General features: G+C 38.2%; 1 protein-coding gene across 4 annotated transcripts in view; it reads left to right on the forward strand.

Annotated features, from left to right (window-relative positions):
* The window catches only part of ska1 (spindle and kinetochore associated complex subunit 1), a 32,368-nt gene extending 11,895 nt beyond the window's left edge, over nucleotides 1–20,473 (forward strand). For all 4 annotated transcript variants that reach the window (XM_060828988.1, XM_060828980.1, XM_060828995.1 and 1 more), the window contains 5 exons: nucleotides 2,933–3,057; nucleotides 6,276–6,370; nucleotides 12,439–12,573; nucleotides 15,202–15,371; nucleotides 17,992–20,473. In XM_060828988.1, the coding sequence (XP_060684971.1) occupies nucleotides 2,933–3,057; nucleotides 6,276–6,370; nucleotides 12,439–12,573; nucleotides 15,202–15,371; nucleotides 17,992–18,140 (674 nt within the window). In that variant the 3' untranslated portion in view covers nucleotides 18,141–20,473. The remainder of the gene's footprint in view (nucleotides 1–2,932; nucleotides 3,058–6,275; nucleotides 6,371–12,438; nucleotides 12,574–15,201; nucleotides 15,372–17,991) is intronic.
* Nucleotides 20,474–20,726: the final 253 nt, after the last annotated feature.

A 20,726-nucleotide genomic window follows, 5' to 3' on the forward strand; every position in this document is an offset into this window, starting at 1 on the left:
CATTTTGGTTTCTGTATCCTCCAAGTGTGGTGTTCAGACTGGAAGTAACACTAATTGTGACCTAACCAAAGGTCTGTAAATATTAGCTCTGTTTTTATACTCGCAGCTCTATTTATGGGAAAGAATAGTGACCTGCCTGAAGGATTTGAGGGAACCCTCAAGTTGCCCTAATCGGGGGCAATCAGGACATGGGGAGGACTGAGGTGGCCCCTGAAAACCATCTCTATCTCCTAAAATCGTTTGAGGGTGGATAGTGCATACTGTCTAAATAAGCTTTACTAAAGCGTTTCATAAGAACCTCCTGTTAAGCTGGTCCAGAAGATTAAGTCGCATGGGATCTATGATGAATTTATAAATTGGATGCAAAATTGGCTTGGTCATAGCAGACAGAGGTTGTTGTAGAAATGTTTTTCTTACTATGGGTCTGTGACCAATTGTGTTTGCAAGGATGAGTACTAGGACCTTCTATTGGTTGTAAAATATATAGTAGATTTGGACGAAAATATTGCATTTTGGTAAAACCAAACAAGAGCAGGACTTGTGCAATTAATGGTATTTATCTCAAGAGGGTTGGAATATAAAAGCAGCGATGTGCTACTGAGACTTTATAAAGCTCTGGTTAGGCCCCATTTGGAGTACTGTGTCCAGTTTTGGTCCCCACACCTCAGGAAGGACATACTGGCACTGGAGCGTGTCCAGCAGATATTCACACGGACGATCCCTGGAATGGTAGGTCTAACATATGAGGAACGGCTGAGGATCCTGGGATTGTAATTCATTGGAGTTTAGAAGATTAAGGGGAGATCTAATAGAAACGTACAAGATAATACATGGCTTGGAAAGGGTGGACGCTAGGAAATTGTTTCCCTTAGGTAAGGAGACTAGGACCCGTGGACACAGCCTTAGAATTAGAGGGGGTACATTCAGAACAAAAATGCGGAGACACTTCTTCAGCCAGAGAGTGGTGTGCCTGTGGAATTCATTGCCACAGAATGCATTTGAGGCCGGGACGCTAAATGTCTTCAAGGCAGAGATTGATAATTCCTTGTGACATCAAGAATTTAAGGGCTATGGGGAGAATGTGGGTAAGTGGATTTGAAATGTCCATCAGCCATGATTGAATGGCGGAGTGGACTCGATGGGCCGAATGGCCTTACTTCCACTCCTATGTCTTATGGTCTTATGGTAGGGCCCTGGACAGTATTGTAAATAGAGTCCTAGGGGTCCAGGTACATAGTTCTTTTGAAATTTGCATCACAGTGTAGTTAAGGAGTTGAGCAAGCTTGCCTTTTTAAGTGTAGGCATTGGGATGTCTTGTTGACATTGGTGAGGCTTATTCTGGAGTACTCGATACTGTTCTGGTCATCCTGCTATAGGAAGGATATCATTAAATTGGAGAGGGTTCAGGAAAGATTTACCAGGATGTTGTCGGGAATGGAAGGTACAAGCTATAAAAATAAGCTAGCAGTTTTTTCACTGGAGTGTAGGATATTGAGAGGTGAACATAGAGAATTTTAAAATCATGATAGGCATTAGTAAAGTGAATAGCAAGGGACTTTTCCCTAAGGTGGAGGAGTTCAAAACAAAGGGGGCATATTTTTAAGGAGAGGCTTTTTAAAAAAAAATACATGAGGGGCAATATTTTTAGTGGTATGTTTGTTGAATGAACTGCCAGTGGAAATGGTAGATGCAGGTATAGTTACAATATTTAAAAGATATTTGGATAAGTACATGAATAGGAAAGGCTTGGCAGGATTTGGACCAAATGTAGGCAATTGGGGCTAGTTTAGTTTGGGACCATGGTCACATGCACTAATTGGACCAAAGGTTCTCTTCTCGTGCCATATAACTAAATTTAATTCAGACAGCTGTGATGTAATGGACTTTGGGAGGTTAAATGTGAGAGGAAAGTATATAGTAAATGACAGGACCCTTTAAAAGCATTGATATACAGAGGGATCTTGGGGTGAAAGTCCATAACTACTTGAAACTGGCAACAAAAGTGAATAAGATCATAGAGGGGCATGGACCATGCACAGGATATGGAACTCATTTAAAATGGCCTCATGGTAGACCAAATGCTGTCAGATTCCTGATGAAGGGCTTATGCTCGAAACGTTGAATTCTCTATTCCTGAGATGCTGCCTGGCCTGCTGTGCTTTGACCAGCAACACATTTGCAAATGCTGTGTTACTGTGCTATACTCTGTTTTCATGCCAAGGTGATTTTTAGGAAAAGCCTCTCCACTAAACCCCAAAAGGATTAGGTCTTGAGCATCCAGAAGCTGGCAGACTCTACTACACCAATAGCTTCTGGCAGTTTGGGATGCTTCTGTCAAGCTTGTGGTATGTTCAGGAGCTCTCCAGCTCTTATGCTTATTGATTGATGGCCTTTTAGAGAAAGGAATTGTCATTGGTCTTACCTGGTCTGGCCTACATCTAACTTTGGAACTACTAAAATGTGGTTGACTTTTGGCTGATCTCTGGGCAATTAGAGATGGGCAATAAAATGCTGGCCTAGTCAGTAATGTCTACATCACCTGCATGAATTTTTAAAAAAGACATGCTGCTCTCTTTTTTTTTTCATTTTTTGGTATTGAATCACTTGCACACTGCTATGACCTCCTTTCAGCATTTGCAATGTTTATGTATCAGATTTTGTCTCTTATCTGGTAGCTTCTGGATTTTAGCCTTTTTTTGATACCTGTGTTTCTTATTTATTGCAGCAGTGACTTGTTTATAAACTATTTGCAAGCAGATGGCATTGGTTTAGAATGGTACTTCTATTTTTTTTGCCTCTCTCTCTTTTTAATAGATATGATTTTCATTTGTTCGATCTTCAATTTTTCTGTTTTTTTTGCTATTTTGTTTATTGCTCCCATTTTTCCTTCTCAAGCCTGTTCTAATGCAAGTTTGAAATGTTTCTTTATTAGGTAATGACCCTTCACTTACAAACATTCTGCAGAAGATTGGCCTAGAGTTGTCTAACATTCGGGGTATATTGGATATATTTCAAATGCAGATACAGCAACAGCAAACTGAACTGAGATCACTCCAGGTAAAGCCATTTTGTTCCATTTGCAAAAGGATTAGGTTCTATTGTTAGATTCTTCTACTCTTGAGGTTCTTACACACTTGATGCAACTGCACAACACCAACATCTGTGAACGAACAACTAAATTTATTAAGTACAGTACAAGCTAGGTGACTCCTTTTGACCCTATTCACAGGCGTGCAAAGTCTGGTCAAAGTGAGGCACTTAACAAGGAAAACATATCTCCTTTATACAAGTCAGATGCAATGCCTACAGATGCTCTGGTCAACCTCTCATAATTACATTCTGCTCAAGACAACCCCGTAAGCCCTGAGCTGTGTTAAAGGTTCCTCCAAAAAGCTTGTACTCTACTGTGCTTAATAAATTTGGTTGCTTGTTCACAGAAGTTGGTGTGTTGCAGTTGCAGCAAGAGTAAAAGAACCTAACATTATTGCAAATTAGGAATAAAGTAGTCCCCCATCTGTTGGGATAACTTTCAAGACTAAAGTGGATGCCCAAAACTGCAGCTAGTAGCAAACCCATTCATTTAAATTTACCTCCCTGGCAGCCCCCAGCTCCTGGATCTGGAATGTTCCATGTAATATTTTCAGACCGCGGATAACTGAAACCACAGAAACAGATTCCGTGGATATGTTGGTCGACCTATATAATTATATATACTTGTATTTACCATTTCTTAGGAGTTGAGTGATTTTTTTTAGTAAGTAATTTATCTCATGAAACTAAGCATTGCAAACAATTCTGAATCAACATTTTTTAAATGAAATTCCATGGGCTATACAAATATGGGTTCGCAACTGTAAAACTACATGTTTTGCGTTCCTGATCTACAGGCATAATTGGAACTCCTTTTGAGGGTGCACAGGTGAGAATTATCGTGGTGGCATGTAATTCTTGTGTTTTCTTTGTAAATCAGTTTTATGGCAAGGTTTAGACCTGCTAAATAATAAAACATATCCCTTCTGTGTATGCTTCAAACTCAAATTCAAAATTCTCCCAAGAGGATTGTTTCCATGCAGAAAGCCAATTCATGAAATGGCATACATTTATGATCCCTCACGACTTAGTAATTGTCTTTTTAAGTAAAAATTTGTGCATTTTCTGTACATTGTTTGAACAAAATGATTTGTACTTGTATAAAAATTTTAAGATCATAAACTCCCAAAGCAATTGATAGGAGTGTTTAAAAAATAAAATTGGCCCTTAGCTTGATAAGGTGGAAAAAACAGATGAATATAAGCTTAGGAAAGGAATTCCAGAGCTTGGGATCGAGGTGGTGGAAATCATGGCCACCGACAGGACAATAATTAAAATTTAGGGATGCACATGAAGCCAGAATTGGAGAATTGCAAATGCCTTTGATTGTAGAATAGGGAGCAGAGGTGGCAAGCAGAGAGGCTGATTATCCTGGCCTGTCGTAGCTGGGCCAGATAGCTGTCACTCTATCTGATGACACTACAGTTGGTCTTTACTCTCTTGCTGGTCTTCAGTTTGTTCAGATCACCATCTACAGAGTCTCTGCTCAGCAGACACCCATGGTTCAGTTTGTTCATGTGATCGAAGTAGATGTGAGTGATCATGGTGGAAAGTAACTAGAAATCAGTAAAGCCTACAGTGTAGCTATTCAGGGCAACTGCTCAAGCCTGGTTTCCGTTACCAGGCCTCACTCCATGCCTTGCAGTCGCCAGATGTCTGGCTACCGAACTTGAAAAATGCTCCATGACTCGTCATGGACTGTTGCCGAAACAACACTCATTCCTTTTAAGCTTTCCTGCCAAATGAAGATGATTTCTGGCAGCTTCCTGTTCTATTGTCAGTTCACGTATCACACTTTCTTTTTTGTTTGCAGTAGCGCAATACACTAGGTATAGCATGTGATGAGCAGCAAAGAAGGTAGTTGGCAGCATCCTTTCAAGGATAGGAATTTTTACATGGTTTCCGAATCCAAACTTTTCATGAACACGAGGCGTATGAGAAGGAGCATTTTGTACATTCTTTTCCTTGACCTCCCTTTCCCCTGCTTCCAGCAATGTATTCAATGTACCTATCTAAGCTGAATAGCAATATTAATTACTTGATACATTAAAGGAAATAATCTAAGTCTCTATTCATTTAGATTGTTCCTCCATTCTGCTGGGGCTGTCACAACATTCCACGAGATCCTATTCAACTTTGCTGCCAAATTTTCTTTCTTCCTTTTCTTCAAGTTTGTACTTCTGACAGAATATAATCAGTTGCTCATGATAAACTGCACTGATTAACATTTGTTTTTGTGTTAGCAGTGAGTGTTTTGTTGCGGAAAATATCAACAAAGCCATTTATTGTAGTTTTTGAGAAGATAATTGACTAACAATGAAGAACTTTTGATTTTAACCTTTTTTCTTCTTTGCTTGCAATTCTTCTGGATTTAAAAGAAAGCTTTCTGCCCTTACTACCATGTAGATAGTAATTAACTAACTCTGTACGAGTCAGGGGTAGATGTAAAGGCTCAATCTATGACACACCGAAGGATCAGCAAAATTCCTGTATTCCATTGCAAAGGAATTTAATATTAATTTATGGGCAGCATGGTGGCACAGTGGTTAGTACTTCTGCCTCACAGCACCAGAGACCCGGGTTCAATTCCCGCCTCAGGCGACTGTGCAAACTCCACACTGACATTCTCCCATGTCTGCGTGGGTTTCCTCCAGGTGCTCCGGTTTCCTCCCACAGTCCAAAAATGTGCAGGTTAGGTAAATTGGCCATGCTAAACTGCCTGTAGTGTTAGGTGAAGGGTAAATGTAGGGGAATAGGTCTGGGTGGGTTGCACTTTGGCGAGTCTGTGTGGACTAGTTGGACTGAAGGGCCTGTTTCCACACTGTAGGTAATCTAATCTAATTAATGATAGGTAAAAATAGCAAATGTTTCTGAATGCTATTGAGACAGTAGATCACACTTGAGATCTTAATCTTTGTCAAATTTGAAAGAGCTTGAATTCACCTAAAAGAATTACCAACCAGCCTTAAATTAAATTTTGATTTACCAAATTAGCTGTTTTAAATCTCACCAGTATTACAATGATTTTCATCTGCTCAGTTGTTATGATTTTATCTTTGAACTTTTTTTTGTTAAATTTTTCATTATTGCATTGCTTTTGAAAGTTTGGACGTGCTTAATACCAAGGAACAAGTACAATTGGCAAATGCTTTAAGTCTGGCTTTGACTTTTGATTATTTGTATAGGAACTGAAAAATGCAGTCCAAAGAAATTCTGAAAAAGCACATCATTTGCTAGAAAATATCCCAACTCATCTACCCAAGAAAGCTGCTGAAACTAGGTAGGTGAAGCCGACCTTAACCAAAGGGTTGTTTTTTTTTTTGCCCCTTCTGATTTCATGTTATGGCTCCTAAGAATTGAATACACACACTGGACTGGACAGCAGTTCAAGACATTGTTAACTCGCTTCTCAAGAGCAATTGGGGATAAGCAACTTGCCATTAATACTTTTATTAGTGAACAAGAAAAAAAGCTTGTTGTTCACATTTCATTATTGACAAAGGAAATATAAGTGGGGGAAAAAATAAAATTTCCAAATTTGTTATTGAATTACACTGCCTTTTTTTATATGTAATTCTGCTGCAGCTGAAGACTGCACATGATCTTGACTCTCCATGTACAATTTAGGCGATAGTGAGGACTGCGGATGCTGGAGAGTCTGTTAATAAAGTGTGGTATTGGAAAAACACAGCAGGTCAGGCAGCATCCGAGGACAGGAAAGTGGGTGTTTAGGGCAGGATCCTAATGAAGGGTCCTGCCTGAAACATCCACTCTCCTGTTCCTCATGCTGCCTGACCTGCTGTGCTTTCTCCAATGCCACACTTTATCGACTCACTATGTACAATATCATAGGAAGTCGCGCATTTTTTTTCATGAGTTTGAAGATAAATGTTGTGTCCATTTGTTCTAAGAGCTGGTTGAAATTGTGAAGTCCCTATTGCAAGCTTATGACCATGCTGGAAATATTTAGATCACAGAGAATCTGTTAGAGAGGAATAAAACCAGCACTTCAGGTCAAATTATTTGTCAGAACTGGGTGAAATTCAGAGGTGTTAGGAATCCATTAGCAAATACAAAGCCAGGAGAAGTAGTATCGTAAGAGGGGATAAAACTGACTTAACGAATGGTTGTTGATTTGAAGGTAATGAAATATTAAAGTCCCATGTTGGCCTATAGTGGCTCTCTAAGCAATTCATTCAGTCTCATACTCCACTATGTCCCCTTAATCCTGTAAGCTTATTCCCTTTTAAAGTTTATCTAGAGCTTAGTGGAGCAATTTAGTGAAACAATGTTTCTTGAACGGTAAATGGTTTTGACAGCATCATTATTGGTGTCTGCTGGCTGGAAAAAAACATGGGCCTAGTTTTTATTACTTGAGACTTGAAGTCAACAAGTTGTAGAAAGTTATAAAATCTTTAATTTTGCCCCAGCACAAATGTCAGTGATACAGTGAAGGAAGCCACAGTAATAGGAGCTCTGCTGAGGCTAGGCAGTTCATATTGTAACCTTGTGATGGAAGCTGAAAACCATATCAGACATCCAATCTATTTGCAAATGTCTGAAATGCAAAGGAGTAGCTGACATTGGCTGGAGTTATTTGTAGACCACCAAATAGTAATGTAGTGCAGATTGTAGTATTAGTCAGGAGATGAGAAAACATGTAGCATGAGTGAATCAGGCTGGGTACACCAATGGAGCACTGAAGATGAGGAATTTCTGGTAAGCGTCAGGCATGGGTCATTAAAGCAGTAGACAACTTTGACATCAGGCTATTTTAGGTCTAGTATTATGTTTATGGAATGAGCTGCCAAAAGAAGTAATGGAGGCTGATACAATGGTATTTTTTAAAAGGCGAGGAGAAAGTGAGGTCTGCAGATGCTGGAGATCAGAGCTGAAAATGTGTTGCTGGAAAAGCACAGCAGGTCAGGCAGCATCCAAGGAACAGGAGATTCGACGTTTCGGGCATAAGCCCTTCTTCAGGAATCATTGTTTAAAAGGCACCTAGATGGGTCTATGAACAGGAAGGGTTTTGAGGGCCAAGTGCTGGCAAATAGGACTAGATTATTTAGGATATCTGGTTGGCATGGACGAGTTGGGCTGAAGGCTCTGTTTCCATGCTGTACTTCCTGTAACTCTGTCATGAAAATTATCTAATTACTAATGAATTTTTTTTTTTTAAGTGATGAGTGACCACAGTATATGATCTTACATTCTGTTGAAAGTGAGTAAGTCCTCTCTGAAGCGAGGGTGTTACATTTAGATAAGGGAAATTATGATGGCATGAGGCACAAATTGATTTTTTTTTGGACTGAGAAAATGTATGAAAGTGCATGATTGTGCAAAGGTGAAACGCAATATTTTAATATTTTAATAAACACAATACGACAACTTTACATTGTTTCAAAAAAAACTTCCAAAAAATCAGTGAGCTGTGAATAACAAAGGTGGTCCAGGATTCTATAAGATTAAAAGAAAACAACTTAAATAATTTCCAGAATTATCAGTAATTCTGAGAATTGGGAAGTTATTGGAATACAACACAGGAGTTTAATTTAGATAAATATGAGGTGCTGCATTTTTGGAAAGGCAGAGCAGGGCAGGACTTGTACACTTAATGGTAAGATCCTGGGAGTGTTGCTGAACAAAGACCTTGGATGCAGCTTCATAGTTCCTTGAAAGTGGAGTCCAAGGCAGACAAAAGTAAAGAAGGCATTTGGTGTGCTTGTCTTTATTGGTCAGCACATTGAGTATAGGAGTTGGGAGTCATGTTGTGACTGTACAGGATATTGGTTGGCCACTTCTGGAATATTGCATACAATTCTGGTCTCCCTCCTATGGGAATGGTGTTGTGAAACTTGAAAGGGTTCTGAAAAGATTTACAAGGGTGTTGCCAAGGTTGGAGAATTTGAGCTATAGGGAGAGGCTGAATCGGCTGGAGCTGTTTTCCCTGGAGCATCAGAGACTGAGGAGTGACCTTGCAGTGGTCTATAACAACATGAAGAGCATGGATAGGGTGAATAGACAAGGTATTTTCCCTGGGGTGGGGGAGTCCAGAACTAGAGGACATAGGTTTAGGGTGAGGGGGAAAGATTTAAAAGGAACTAAAGGTGCAACTGTTTTACTCAGGGTGGTGTGTGTGTGTATGGAATGATCTGTCAGAAGAAGTGATGGAGACTGGTACAATTACAACATTTAAAAGGCGTCCAGATGTGTGTATGAAAAGGAGGGATTTGGGCCAATTGCTGGCAAATTGGACTAGATTAATTTAGGATATCTAGTCGGTATGGACAAGTTAGACTGAAGGGCCTGTTTCCATGCTGTACAAATTTGACCATATAAAGGAGGATGAGAAAACTGATAAAGAAATAGGAAAGAGAATAAGAATGCAATCTAGCAAAACTCATAAAATCAGACTCCTAAAATTCACAAATTTCTGTACATAAAAGGAAATGTTTGGCTAAAATAAATGTGGGTCCATTTCAGGCAGTCAGATTTTCTAATGGAGAATTAGAGATATGGCAGATAAGCAAAATGATTACTTTGTTTGTGTTTTTTTTTACTGAGGAAGATGCAAGAGATCTCCCAGAATTAGAAATTCAAGTGGTTAGGGAGAATGCAGAGTTAAAGGGAATTAGCATCAATAAGGATGGGACTAAAAGTTGATAACTTCTCAGGAGTACATGAAGTGGTTGAAAGCACAGGGTGTGGAAGAGGATTTAAAGCTCCTTCAGGAGGATTTGGAAATGTAAAATTATTTACTTTGGGAGGAGAAACAGATGTATAGTGTTTCTTGAATGGTAGGAGATAGATGTGTGAAGGGTTTTGGCTGTCCTTGTTAACAAGTCACTGAAGGCTAACATGTAGGTGTAGCAAGCTATTAGGAAGGTTAATGGAATGTAGTAGCCTTTATTGCAAGAGGGCTGGAGTACAGGAATAGTGAAGTCTTGCTTCAATTGTTCCAGAGGTTCATTGGATCATACTGGAATATTGTATGCAGATTTGGTCTCTTTGTCTTAGGAAAAAGATTATTGCTGCAGAGGAGTGCAATGATGCTTCAACAAATTTATTCATGGGATGGTGGGACTTTGCTTTTGAAGAGAGATTAAGCAATGCAAGAATAAGAAGTGACTTAACTGAAACTTGCAAAGCACTTGAAGGGGTAGATATACCAGATGCAAATAAGACTTTTCTTGTTGGGGAGTCTAGAACCAGAGATCGTTCAGATTTTTAAAATCTGTTTGGGTATCAGTTGGGTCTGCGTTGAAGAGAATTTTTTGTTTACTGGGACAACTATGAATTGTTTGAATTCTCAACCCCAGAGGGCTATGGAAGTTCCATTTTTGGGTATATTTTTAAGGTAGGGATTGATGGATTTGATAGATTTCTGATTACTGTGGCATATAAGGTGGTTGAGGTGGATAAAAAGCATTGAAACATTTTATCAGCCATGGTCATATTGAATAACCTACTCCTCTTCTGTGCTCCTCAATGCTGGAAGCCAATGCCAGCCTCAACAGCAAGACTGGAATAACATTTAGTCTTTGACTGATAAGTTGCAGGTAACAATCTAGTCATGTAAGCAATAATATAAGCAAATAGAAGCTTTGGTCATAACACTAACTCCGCTTTCTAGCATTTATACCTTTATAAGATCACTGACCAGAAGCCTAACTACAACAGTAATATCAACATATTTTCAGAACTAGGTCGAAGGATGAATATTGAGAGATCACTTTGATTCCTCAAATCCATTTGATTGAAATGACATACATGAAGAGATAACACAACACCAGCCCAAAGAGACTACAAACAATAGTTTGCTTTGCTGAGTCTTTGTAATTGACTTGTTTCCATTATGAATACATCTGGCTATCCTCAGTATGAACTAGAGGATGCAATATAACTTAACAAGCTTACTTTAAGCCGCATCGTTACCCCACACATAATCTCTATTAACAAAAAGAACAGGTGCAACAACATTGTGGGAATACTGACAGCTTCCTAACTGCAAGCATGTTCCTCTGTCACCAAGCAATATCCTTACAGGACTGCAGAGGCCGGAGGAGAAATGACAACACATCTGAGCAGCTAAAGATAGGACAAGTGACACCACCTAGTGTAATGGTAGCTCAAATGTAGCACTCTTGTCTTTGAGTCATAAAGCATGGGAATTCAAATCCCATCTGTCAGGACATATTCCAGCCTGACACTTCGGTATTGCCTTATTAGAAATGTAGTCCTCTGGATGAACTTTTAAGTAGAGTTGGTCTGCTGTCTGACAGACCCCTCAATCATTATTTGAGGAAGAGTTGTTGAGTTCTACTCTGCAAATAGCATATATCCCTCCCTCAATATTGATCAAACAGGTTATTTTGTCACTGCTGTTCATGTTATCTTGCTGTACATATTTAAGATTCTTTAATCTGTCATTCATTCAGTTACAACTACATTTTCAGGGCTCCTTTGTTGCATATGAAGAGTTTTGCAGTGTCCTCCAGTTGTCATAGCCTCAATTATAAATGGATTCTTTCCTATTTGCTACACGTGTTGCCTTTGCATTGGATTCATTCTATACTGTTTTCTGAAAACTTTCTTTCCATCTTTCTGGATCTTGGATTTATGCTGTAATTATCTGGGGAAGAATAAGTACGACCTTATCTCGTAAATAAGACCAATAGAATGACCTAAATTATTTAATCATCAAAGTAGTCTCATCATTCCATTTAAGTATTTGCACTGGCCAGTAAAACTTACAGGTTTTCTGAATGCAACTCTTGTAGAGGAATGTAAATGCACACAGCATGTACTTTTTTGCTTTGAATGAAGAAAAGTTTGTATAAAGAATGCCCAAGGAAAATGCATGGAAAAATGAGTAACATTTGTAAATATTGTTTGGTCTCAAGAAATTATTATATAGATTCACCTTCCTGTATCTTTACTACCTGCAATGAACTGCCTTTTGCAACTTCCCAATGCTGCTTACCTCATTCACCTGTAAAATCTTAGAATCTGCGCATGACATCAAGCTCTTTGTCGCAGATCCTTTTATTTTGGCTTCAATGGTCTCTCGCATTCTCTTTCGCTTTGTACTTGCATTAGGAAGCCAGCTTATGGAAGCACTTGTTCATTCAATTCAACTAAATAATTGTTGTATTGAGTAATTTAATTTATCTATGATTTGATGCTTTGCACATCCTAATTTATTTAAAGCTCTTCAAGACACCAATTAATCCTAAATTGTGTTTGAAAGGTCCTTGAAAATTTGTATCTTTTATATAAACCTTAGCACTAATGTTTATTCTGGTGTGATTTATAACTTAACACTGAGAATTTTTGTTTAATTTTCAGCACAGTACCTGCAAAAGATCTAAAAGTCCAAGAAGTAACTGCTCATCCTGAACCTGAAAAGAATTCTGCGAAGAACAAACATTTTGTTCGTGAAATTGAATACCTGTTAATGGAGGAATTTAATCAGGTACCTGGGTAAGTTTCAGAACAACAGTTTCATTTTAAAAGAGAACAAAGAACTGTAGATGTTGGAAATCTGGAACAGATCTAAATTGCTGGAGGAACTCAGCAGGTCTGGAAACATCTGTGGGGAGAAAGCAGAGCTGATATTTCAAATCCAATGACCCTTCTTCAGAACAGTTCTCACTGTTCCCACTCCTCCAGCAATTTCTGTTTTTGTTTGAAATACATTTTTTGTAGATCTTTCTTAAGATTACTTTTAACTTAAACTGTATATTGGGAGTAAGAGGGTAGCTAGAGAAGGGGTAACTCCATCCAAGGACAAGAGAATAAATTTATGCATGGAGCCAGAGGAACTGCACGAGATCCTTAATGAGCACTTCACATTAGTATTCACTAAGAAGGACATAGATGGTCATAAAATTTGGGAAGGCTATGTTGATTTCTAGGGCATATTACTATTGAAGAGGTGGTGGTGTTGGGTGTCTTAAAACATTGAGTTAAGTACTCAGGGCATGATGGGATTGGTCCCTTTCATCCAAATCTCAAGTGACTTCATCTTCTGGGTCAGTCTACCAATAGGGAATTGTTGAATGCAGAATGGCTTCTTCTGGAACCCGTTATTCTATGATTGCATTCTAAAATAATTGCATCTACCCACACACGATCTGTACCCCTCTATTTTCTTGCCTGTTCATGTCAGTCCAAATGCCTCTTTAAATTTAAAGTCCATATGGACCACATAAATTGCATTACCCTCCTCCATCATCTTCGTCACTTCCTCAAAAAACTCAAATCAAATTTATGAAACCAGATCCCCGTACAAAACCATGCTGACTGTTCCTAATAAGTTAATTCTTTGCCAAATGTGAGTAAGTCTTGTCCCCAAGAATCTTCTCCTCTAATTTCCCAACCTGATGTAAGGCTCACTGGCCTATAATTTCCTCTAATTTCCTGGATCATCCCTGTTGTCCCTAAACAAAGGAGCAACATTTGGCTATTTTCCAGTCTTCTATGACCTGGTCTATCGCTAAAACAGATAAATGTATTTTTTAAACAGTATTTCCTTTTAGATACAAGCAACGATTATGGGTATTAGACTTCTTAACTTTTGTTGCTCCAAGGAGAATAACTAACCTTTTGAGATATTTTAAAATTATGAACAATTTTGACAGGGTAAAGAAGGATATTTTGTTTCAGTATGTCAGTACCTAAGGGTCACCAATTCAAAATTGTCTATGAGAGAGCTAGAATTGAGATGATTTGCGTAGTTAGGATTTGGAATGTGCCTGGGTAAGTGGTGGAGGTGGATTCCATAGGAGGTTTGAAAAGTGAACTCAATAAATATATGTTTGAAAGTGATGAAGTTAGAGGACTTTGGAAATATGGCTGGAGAGTGGGACAAGGAGAAAGTGAGGACTGCAGATGCTGGAGATCAGAGTCAAAAAGTGTGGTGCTGGAAAAGCACAGCTAGTTAAGCAGCATTGGAGGAGCAGAAGATTTGATGTTTTGAGCATGGGCTCTTCAGGAAAGTGATAAAGAGCTCATGCAGGAAATGTTAATTCTCCTGCTCCTCAGATGCTGCCTGATGTGCTGTGCTTTTCCAGCACCACACATTTTGGAGAGTGGGGCTAACTGGGAAATCTCTTTTCGAGAGCAAATACAGACACATGGGTTGAGTGGCCTCCTCCTTCTCTACTGTAAAATTATACAATTCTATAAAGATCTCTTCCAACATCCCAGCAATCTCTCTTCCTTTTGCTTCCTTCAGTATCCAGGGACCAATCCCATCATGCCCTGAGTACTTAATGTTTTAAGACACCCAACACCACCACCTCTTCAATAGCAACATGCCCTAGAAATCAACATAGCCTTCCCAAATTTTATGACCATCTATGTCCTTCTTAGTGAATACTAATGTGAAGTGCTCATTAAGGATCTCGTGCAGTTCCTCTGGCTCCATGCATAAAGTTGTTCTCTTGTCCTTGGATAGAGTTACCCTTTCTCTAGCTACCCTCTTACTCCCAATATACACACACGATGCCTTGGGAACCTCCCTTAATCTTACTTGCCAAGGACATTCCATGTCCCAATGTAGCCCTCCTAATTCAGGACTGTCTATCTGATTTCCATTTCCTAAACTTTAAATTTGCCTCTTTTTTTTTCCCCATTTTTGGTTAACCTTGCAAATATCTTTTGTCATCCTGGGTTCCTGAATCTTGCTATCTTGAATCTTTCATCCTGGCAGGAACATGCTGGTCCTGAATCCTGATCAAGATTTATAATTATGATGTTTTTAGTAGCATTGGAAGCCTATATTTTTAAGCTTTCATTAAAAGATCTCAAAATATTATCATTCTAGGCACATTCTGAGCAGCATTGATTAGAGGCTAAGATCAATGTACTGATTTGTTCTCCCTTGGATCTTGGAGAAAAATTTAGATCTCTTTGGAACATCATTCACAGTAGCATGTTTTGTATGTTTCTGTTTTTGTTCTTGCAATTCCTAAAGAATGTCTTGTTATCTTTTACATCTTGTTATCTTTGGAAATTTCTATTTTATTCGTCATTTAATCATTTTGGAACATGCATGTATTTTAACACCTCAGTTCCCATTTGACAGTGACTTTATTGGCATTCTAGATATATGAAAGGGCGAATGACCTATGATCAGATCAATGCTGTGATTAAGGAGATTAATGCTACTGTGAAAGCCAAGTACAAGATCCTAAACCAGCCAATGAAATCAATGTCGAATACTACTCGTAACCAATATCATGCTTTTAAAGAACAAGAAACCAAGGAAACCAAAGGTACAAATAAGAATAAGACACAGAATCAAGATGAATGAATATGTTCTTTAAACTTTTTTTAATTTGTATCGTGTCTTAAATCACTACCGTTCATTTTTTAAAAAAGTGGAAGAGAACTTCAACGAAGGTTATAATGTAAATGAGCATTAGTCTCAGCTGAGCTTCCAGAGATATTCATTTCAGGCAATCGAAATATAAACTGTTTCCATCTTAACGTGAGCATTTGAACTGAACTGAACTGCATTCTTGTTCCTAATCCATTCATGATGATGATTCTTCGCAATGAACAATAGTTGGGAGTATTTAAGTAACTTTATTTGGCTAGTAGAAAGTGCACAGTGTACCCATGTTCATTCATCCATCCTGGCCTTGTTTATTTTTATTCATTCATAAGATATGGACATCACTACCAAGACCAGATTTTATTGCCCATCTCTAATTGTGTTTAGACCATGTAACTTGCTAGGCCATTTTAGAGGGCAGTTGAAAGTCAACCACATTGTTGAGGACCTGGAGCCACATGTAGGCTAGATCAAGTAAGCTGGCAGATTTCCTTCCTTCGAAGATGTTAGTGAAATAATATAGCAAGTTTGGCAGCATATGTGGAAAGAGAATGGAATCTTGAGTCTGATCTGACATGTCTTCGAAACTTTGTTTCCACAAATTTGCTGTGTTGATTTTTTTTCATCACTTTACGGCTTTATACTACAGGTTGTTCTCCTATAACACACGTTTCTTCAATGCAAATTCACTAATATGATTGATGAATTGGGGACGCTATTTGTAAAGTGCAAAATTTTAAAACCTGTTGGCTGGAATGCAATTACAAGAATGCAACCATTACCGTATAGAAGAACTGGTTGTATGAGCAATGAGGGCTGTTTAAGATGTCACCTGCTCAGTGACATTGCACAAGTTTCTTTTTTTTTAAAAAAATCAGAATAGAAAGACAAGCCTGAAGACAAGTCATTTCAGACTTTCCACAGATGTTGCCAGATGTGTTGGATTATTTCTCATTTCCAACACCCATTATTTCTCTCGTGTAGTAACTTTGAATATTGTGAGAACCAGATACCCTTCTGCTCTAAGAACTCTTAACTGTAGCAATTACTCACTGAAGGTTTGGAGTAGTTACGGAATGGGCCAAGAATAAACTGGGGAAAGACTAATTGTACTAAAATAAGTTACGATTTGGCCCAAGTGGACTGGGAGCAGTGATTTGCAGATACAACTGTCAGAGCAATGGGAGTCCTTCAAGGAGGAAGTAATAAGAGTGCAGGGCAAATGGGTTTACTAATGTATGGATGAAGTTTGGGACAAGACCAGAGAAGCCTAGGATCAAGGAACACAAAAATTAGAATAAAGAAAAGATCAGTAAGTAGTAGGTACCAAAGGGCTCAATATGGAGATGAGTATTTTAAAAGAGCAGGGTGTGTTTTTACAAGAAAATTAGGAAGGCAGAGTGTGTGCATGAGAGTATTTGCAGATAGAATAAAGGAAAAGCCAAAGGTCCTTTTTTTTTCAATATAGAAGTACAAGAGAATAACTAGGGAAAGAGTAGGACCCATTAGGAGCTATAGAGAGAATCTATGTGTGGACCTAGAAAATATGAAAACAGGGGTGAATTAATACTTTGAGTATTATAATGGAAAAGGATGTACCAAATATAGTTGTCAGTGTGGAAAACTCAGATGTTGGGGGGAGAAAAGATATAATTTTGTGGTTAGTAACTTTAAAAGCAGATAAATCTGCAGGTCCAAATAGCAAGTATTGCAGGTTGTAGAAGGAGGCAAGAAGGAGATTATTCTGGCATAGTCAGCATAGATTTGTTAAATGACTGTCAAGTTTGTCAAATTTCATTTGAGTTCTTTGAGAAGATAACAGAAGAACTTTGATGTGATCCCTCTTGGCAGACTGTTCAAGAAGGTAAGAACCCATGGAATTTAAAGCAGAGTGGCATGTTAGATCCCATTTTGGTTAAGAGGCATCCAGCAGAGGGTGATTGTAGAGGGATATTTCTTTTTACTGAAGATCTGTTTCCAGTAGGGTTCTGCAGGGCTTGATGCTTGGGCCTCTGCTTTTGAGGCATATGCATAATACTTTGGACTCAAATGTAGGGGCTATGATGAATGGAAAGAAGGATGATGCAAGGATCGGTAAGATGATAAACCGTGTCAATGACTGCCATAAGCTTCAGGTGAATGTCAAAGGGCTGATCAGGTGTGCAGAGTAGCTGCAAATGGAATTCAGTGTGGAAACACATGAAGTACACCAGATTATGCTGAAGTCTTGAACTGAGGCTTGAACTTAATCCTCTCAGCCAAACAGTTAAGCTAAGCAGACACATGCAAAGGTTTGTTTTTTTATTCAAAAACTGAAATTAAGTTTGAAATCTCTTTAGGCTATCCTGAGCTAAACTTTTAAACTGGCTATACAAACGCAAGCAAGGTATCTAATTTCCGAGTTGTTCTAGGAAAAGATAGTTATCGTTGAGGCTACGTTTTCAAGTGCCTGGTTATGATTGATTAGTTATCTATGTCAATTATAGCTTTCTGTACACTCTCCGGAGCCAGAGCAATTATCTATAAATATATCATTTCTCTCTATTTATCTTCTGCAGGTCAATATTTCTTTGTAGAAGCTGATATAAAGGATTTCTCACACCTTAAGGTTGACAAGAAATTTCACGTAATCTTAAATATTCTGCGACATTGCCACCGATTGCGGGAAGTCCGTGGGAGTCATCATGTGCGCTACTTGTTACTTTAAGGCGATTGTAAATTGTTTCGGTATTCTTAAGCCACATAAATCCTAATGTCTCAAAGATAACTGTGCTAGTTACTTTACAAAAGGGAATTATATGCCTTATTTACTCCCTCTCCTATTATCATATGGTCTTCATCTGAGGATTGGTAACCTTTTGAGATTAATACTATAATATTTACATTTTTTTTAAAGTATATTTTTCTGCTACTACATGCCTGTGACATCCCAAATTCACACCTTATTCTTTGCAGTTAGTTCCTAGACTCTGTCCCAGTATGTATCAATGTTGAAATCATGTTATCTCAGCACTTTTTAAATTTAATTCTGCTCATTTTAAATACATGAGCACATCAATCTGCAAATGATGTGAATCCGCAACCTTCTTTTGGGCTGTGTGAGCACAAGGGAAGGAACAAGAAAATGTCCGACTGAAGCACGCATGAATCATCTCCTGATATCACTGCAGAGTTTTGAATATATATCACCTTGTTTAAAATGACGACTTTTGAATGAATTCGTACTCTAAGGGTAGTCAGATGTTTGATCCTTTGCATTTTGACCCAAGTCTAGCATACAGCTCAATTGTGGAAGTCTATTGAATTATTTTGTGTACTTTTGGTGGATTTGTGCTGTTTCATGTTATTCCAAGATTTCAGCAAAATCAATAGTATTTGACATTATTTTCTAAAATGTGTCCTGTCTAAAATGTCTTTAGGTCTACTGTGCTTAATTTGTGTTCAGTAATGTACTTTTTTTTAAACTCTTTAAAATTTTGTAACTTGTTTTTTCAGCTGTTATGCTGTCCAATCTACTAGTTTACTAAATTCTTGATGTATTTTGACTAGCCGATCTCTGAAAATAATCTATCAGCAGCAACTTCTAAAAATCCTAATGCAGGACAATGCAGTTGTTTTCATATGACTTTCAACATAGAAAATATCATAAAGTGCATATCTCAAGTGCTTCAGACTAGATGGGGAAAAAAAAACAAAATCAAGTAGCATTGCTTCTGCCACAAGGGAAAGATTGGGTGGGTGACCAAAAGCCAGTTTTGGGACATGAATGGTGATTAGCTCACAGCTGATGTAAATGCTCAGGGTCATGCAAAAAAATAAGTTTCAGGCAAGCCTAACCAAATGAGGCTGATGCAAAGTAACAGTGCTCTCCCAGCTGGGTTCTTTACTTTAGTAAAGGATAGTGATGTGTAATAATTTGCCATCATTAATGGGAAGATTTTCCTAATAATTGCCATTGGATGCACCGATTACCTAATTGTTGAGGGAGAATTTCATGCCTATAAAATACCTGCTGGTTTTTTTTGTCTGACATCATCATCATCATCATCTCCAATCAATTAGCAACTTTATTACTGCTATCGAATCCTCCCTGTCAATTGGCTTTTATGCAAAGCATTCAAGTAATCCAATGTGTTATTTTAATCACTGTAATGGGATGAGTAAAATAGCTTTCAACTTGGCTGTTGTAAAAATTATGATTTTGAAATTGACAGCTCATGCAAATTAAACTTTCAAATTTTAATAATGCTCTTTATTTGAAATTTTCCTATCTACAAATATTAATGCAATTAGGTTTCTAACCTAATTTAGCTATTAAAATTTTAGTAATTCGTTGCAATAATTGATGATCTATTGGTGGCTCAGTGGTTAGCACTTCTGCCTCTCAGCACCAGGGATCTGAGTTTGATTCCATACTCTGTGCAAGTTCCACACAGTCACCATTCTCAGTGTGTCTACATGAGTTTCCTCCCTCTGTCCAAAGATGTGTATTGCCTATAATATCCAGGGATGTGCAGGCTGAGCGGGTTAGCCATGGTAAATGTGGGGTTAGAGATAGGGTAGAGGGGTTGGGTCTGGGTAGGATGCTCTTTGGATGGTTGGTGTAGACTCGGTGGAAGCAGGCCATTCAGCCCACACTTTAGGGTTTCTATTCTATGAATATATTTTATAAATCAACCCTACTGATTTTCATGTCATTGTTTTTTTTTCTCATTACTGCTATTATCAGCCTATTTATTTTCTCATTTTGAGCATTGAGATCAACCTCCATTTTATAAAAATTTGACAAAAGTTGCAATGCACTGTGCTGGTAGACCATGGTGTAGTAAGGTGGACAAGGTATTGAGGTTCTGGCTAATACACTAGATGTCAAGTAAATGTTTACGTTTTCCTTTGCTTCTTGCTAGATAACTTACATCACTGAAGCTAGAGTTGTCAAAATATTTTCCACACCTATTCCAGTGAATTAACAATCTGTGGTCTGTGAAGCTTTTTGAAAGAAAAAGCAAATAAAATTGCAGTGTGCATTATTTAACATTACTACCTGGTGTTTTCAAACCTCTGTTTGCGGCTTCAAGGCGTAACAGTGTGCCAATGCTATATTCATTCTTAAGTCTTACTTTCTGCTATTTTAGTGGATGTGCCATTCTGAAGTAATTATTCTGTTACTTCTGTTTTTATGTCTGAGGGCCCAAGCAGATGCTTGGTCCTACCAAGTATAGAGGGTTTGAAACAAAATAGTTGGGGCGAGGGATCAAATTTGGGAAGATGTGGTAAATTGAAGTTTAGTGAT

The sequence above is a fragment of the Hemiscyllium ocellatum genome, chromosome 1, assembly GCF_020745735.1.
Source record: "Hemiscyllium ocellatum isolate sHemOce1 chromosome 1, sHemOce1.pat.X.cur, whole genome shotgun sequence".
Classification (NCBI taxonomy): Eukaryota; Metazoa; Chordata; class Chondrichthyes; order Orectolobiformes; family Hemiscylliidae; genus Hemiscyllium; species Hemiscyllium ocellatum.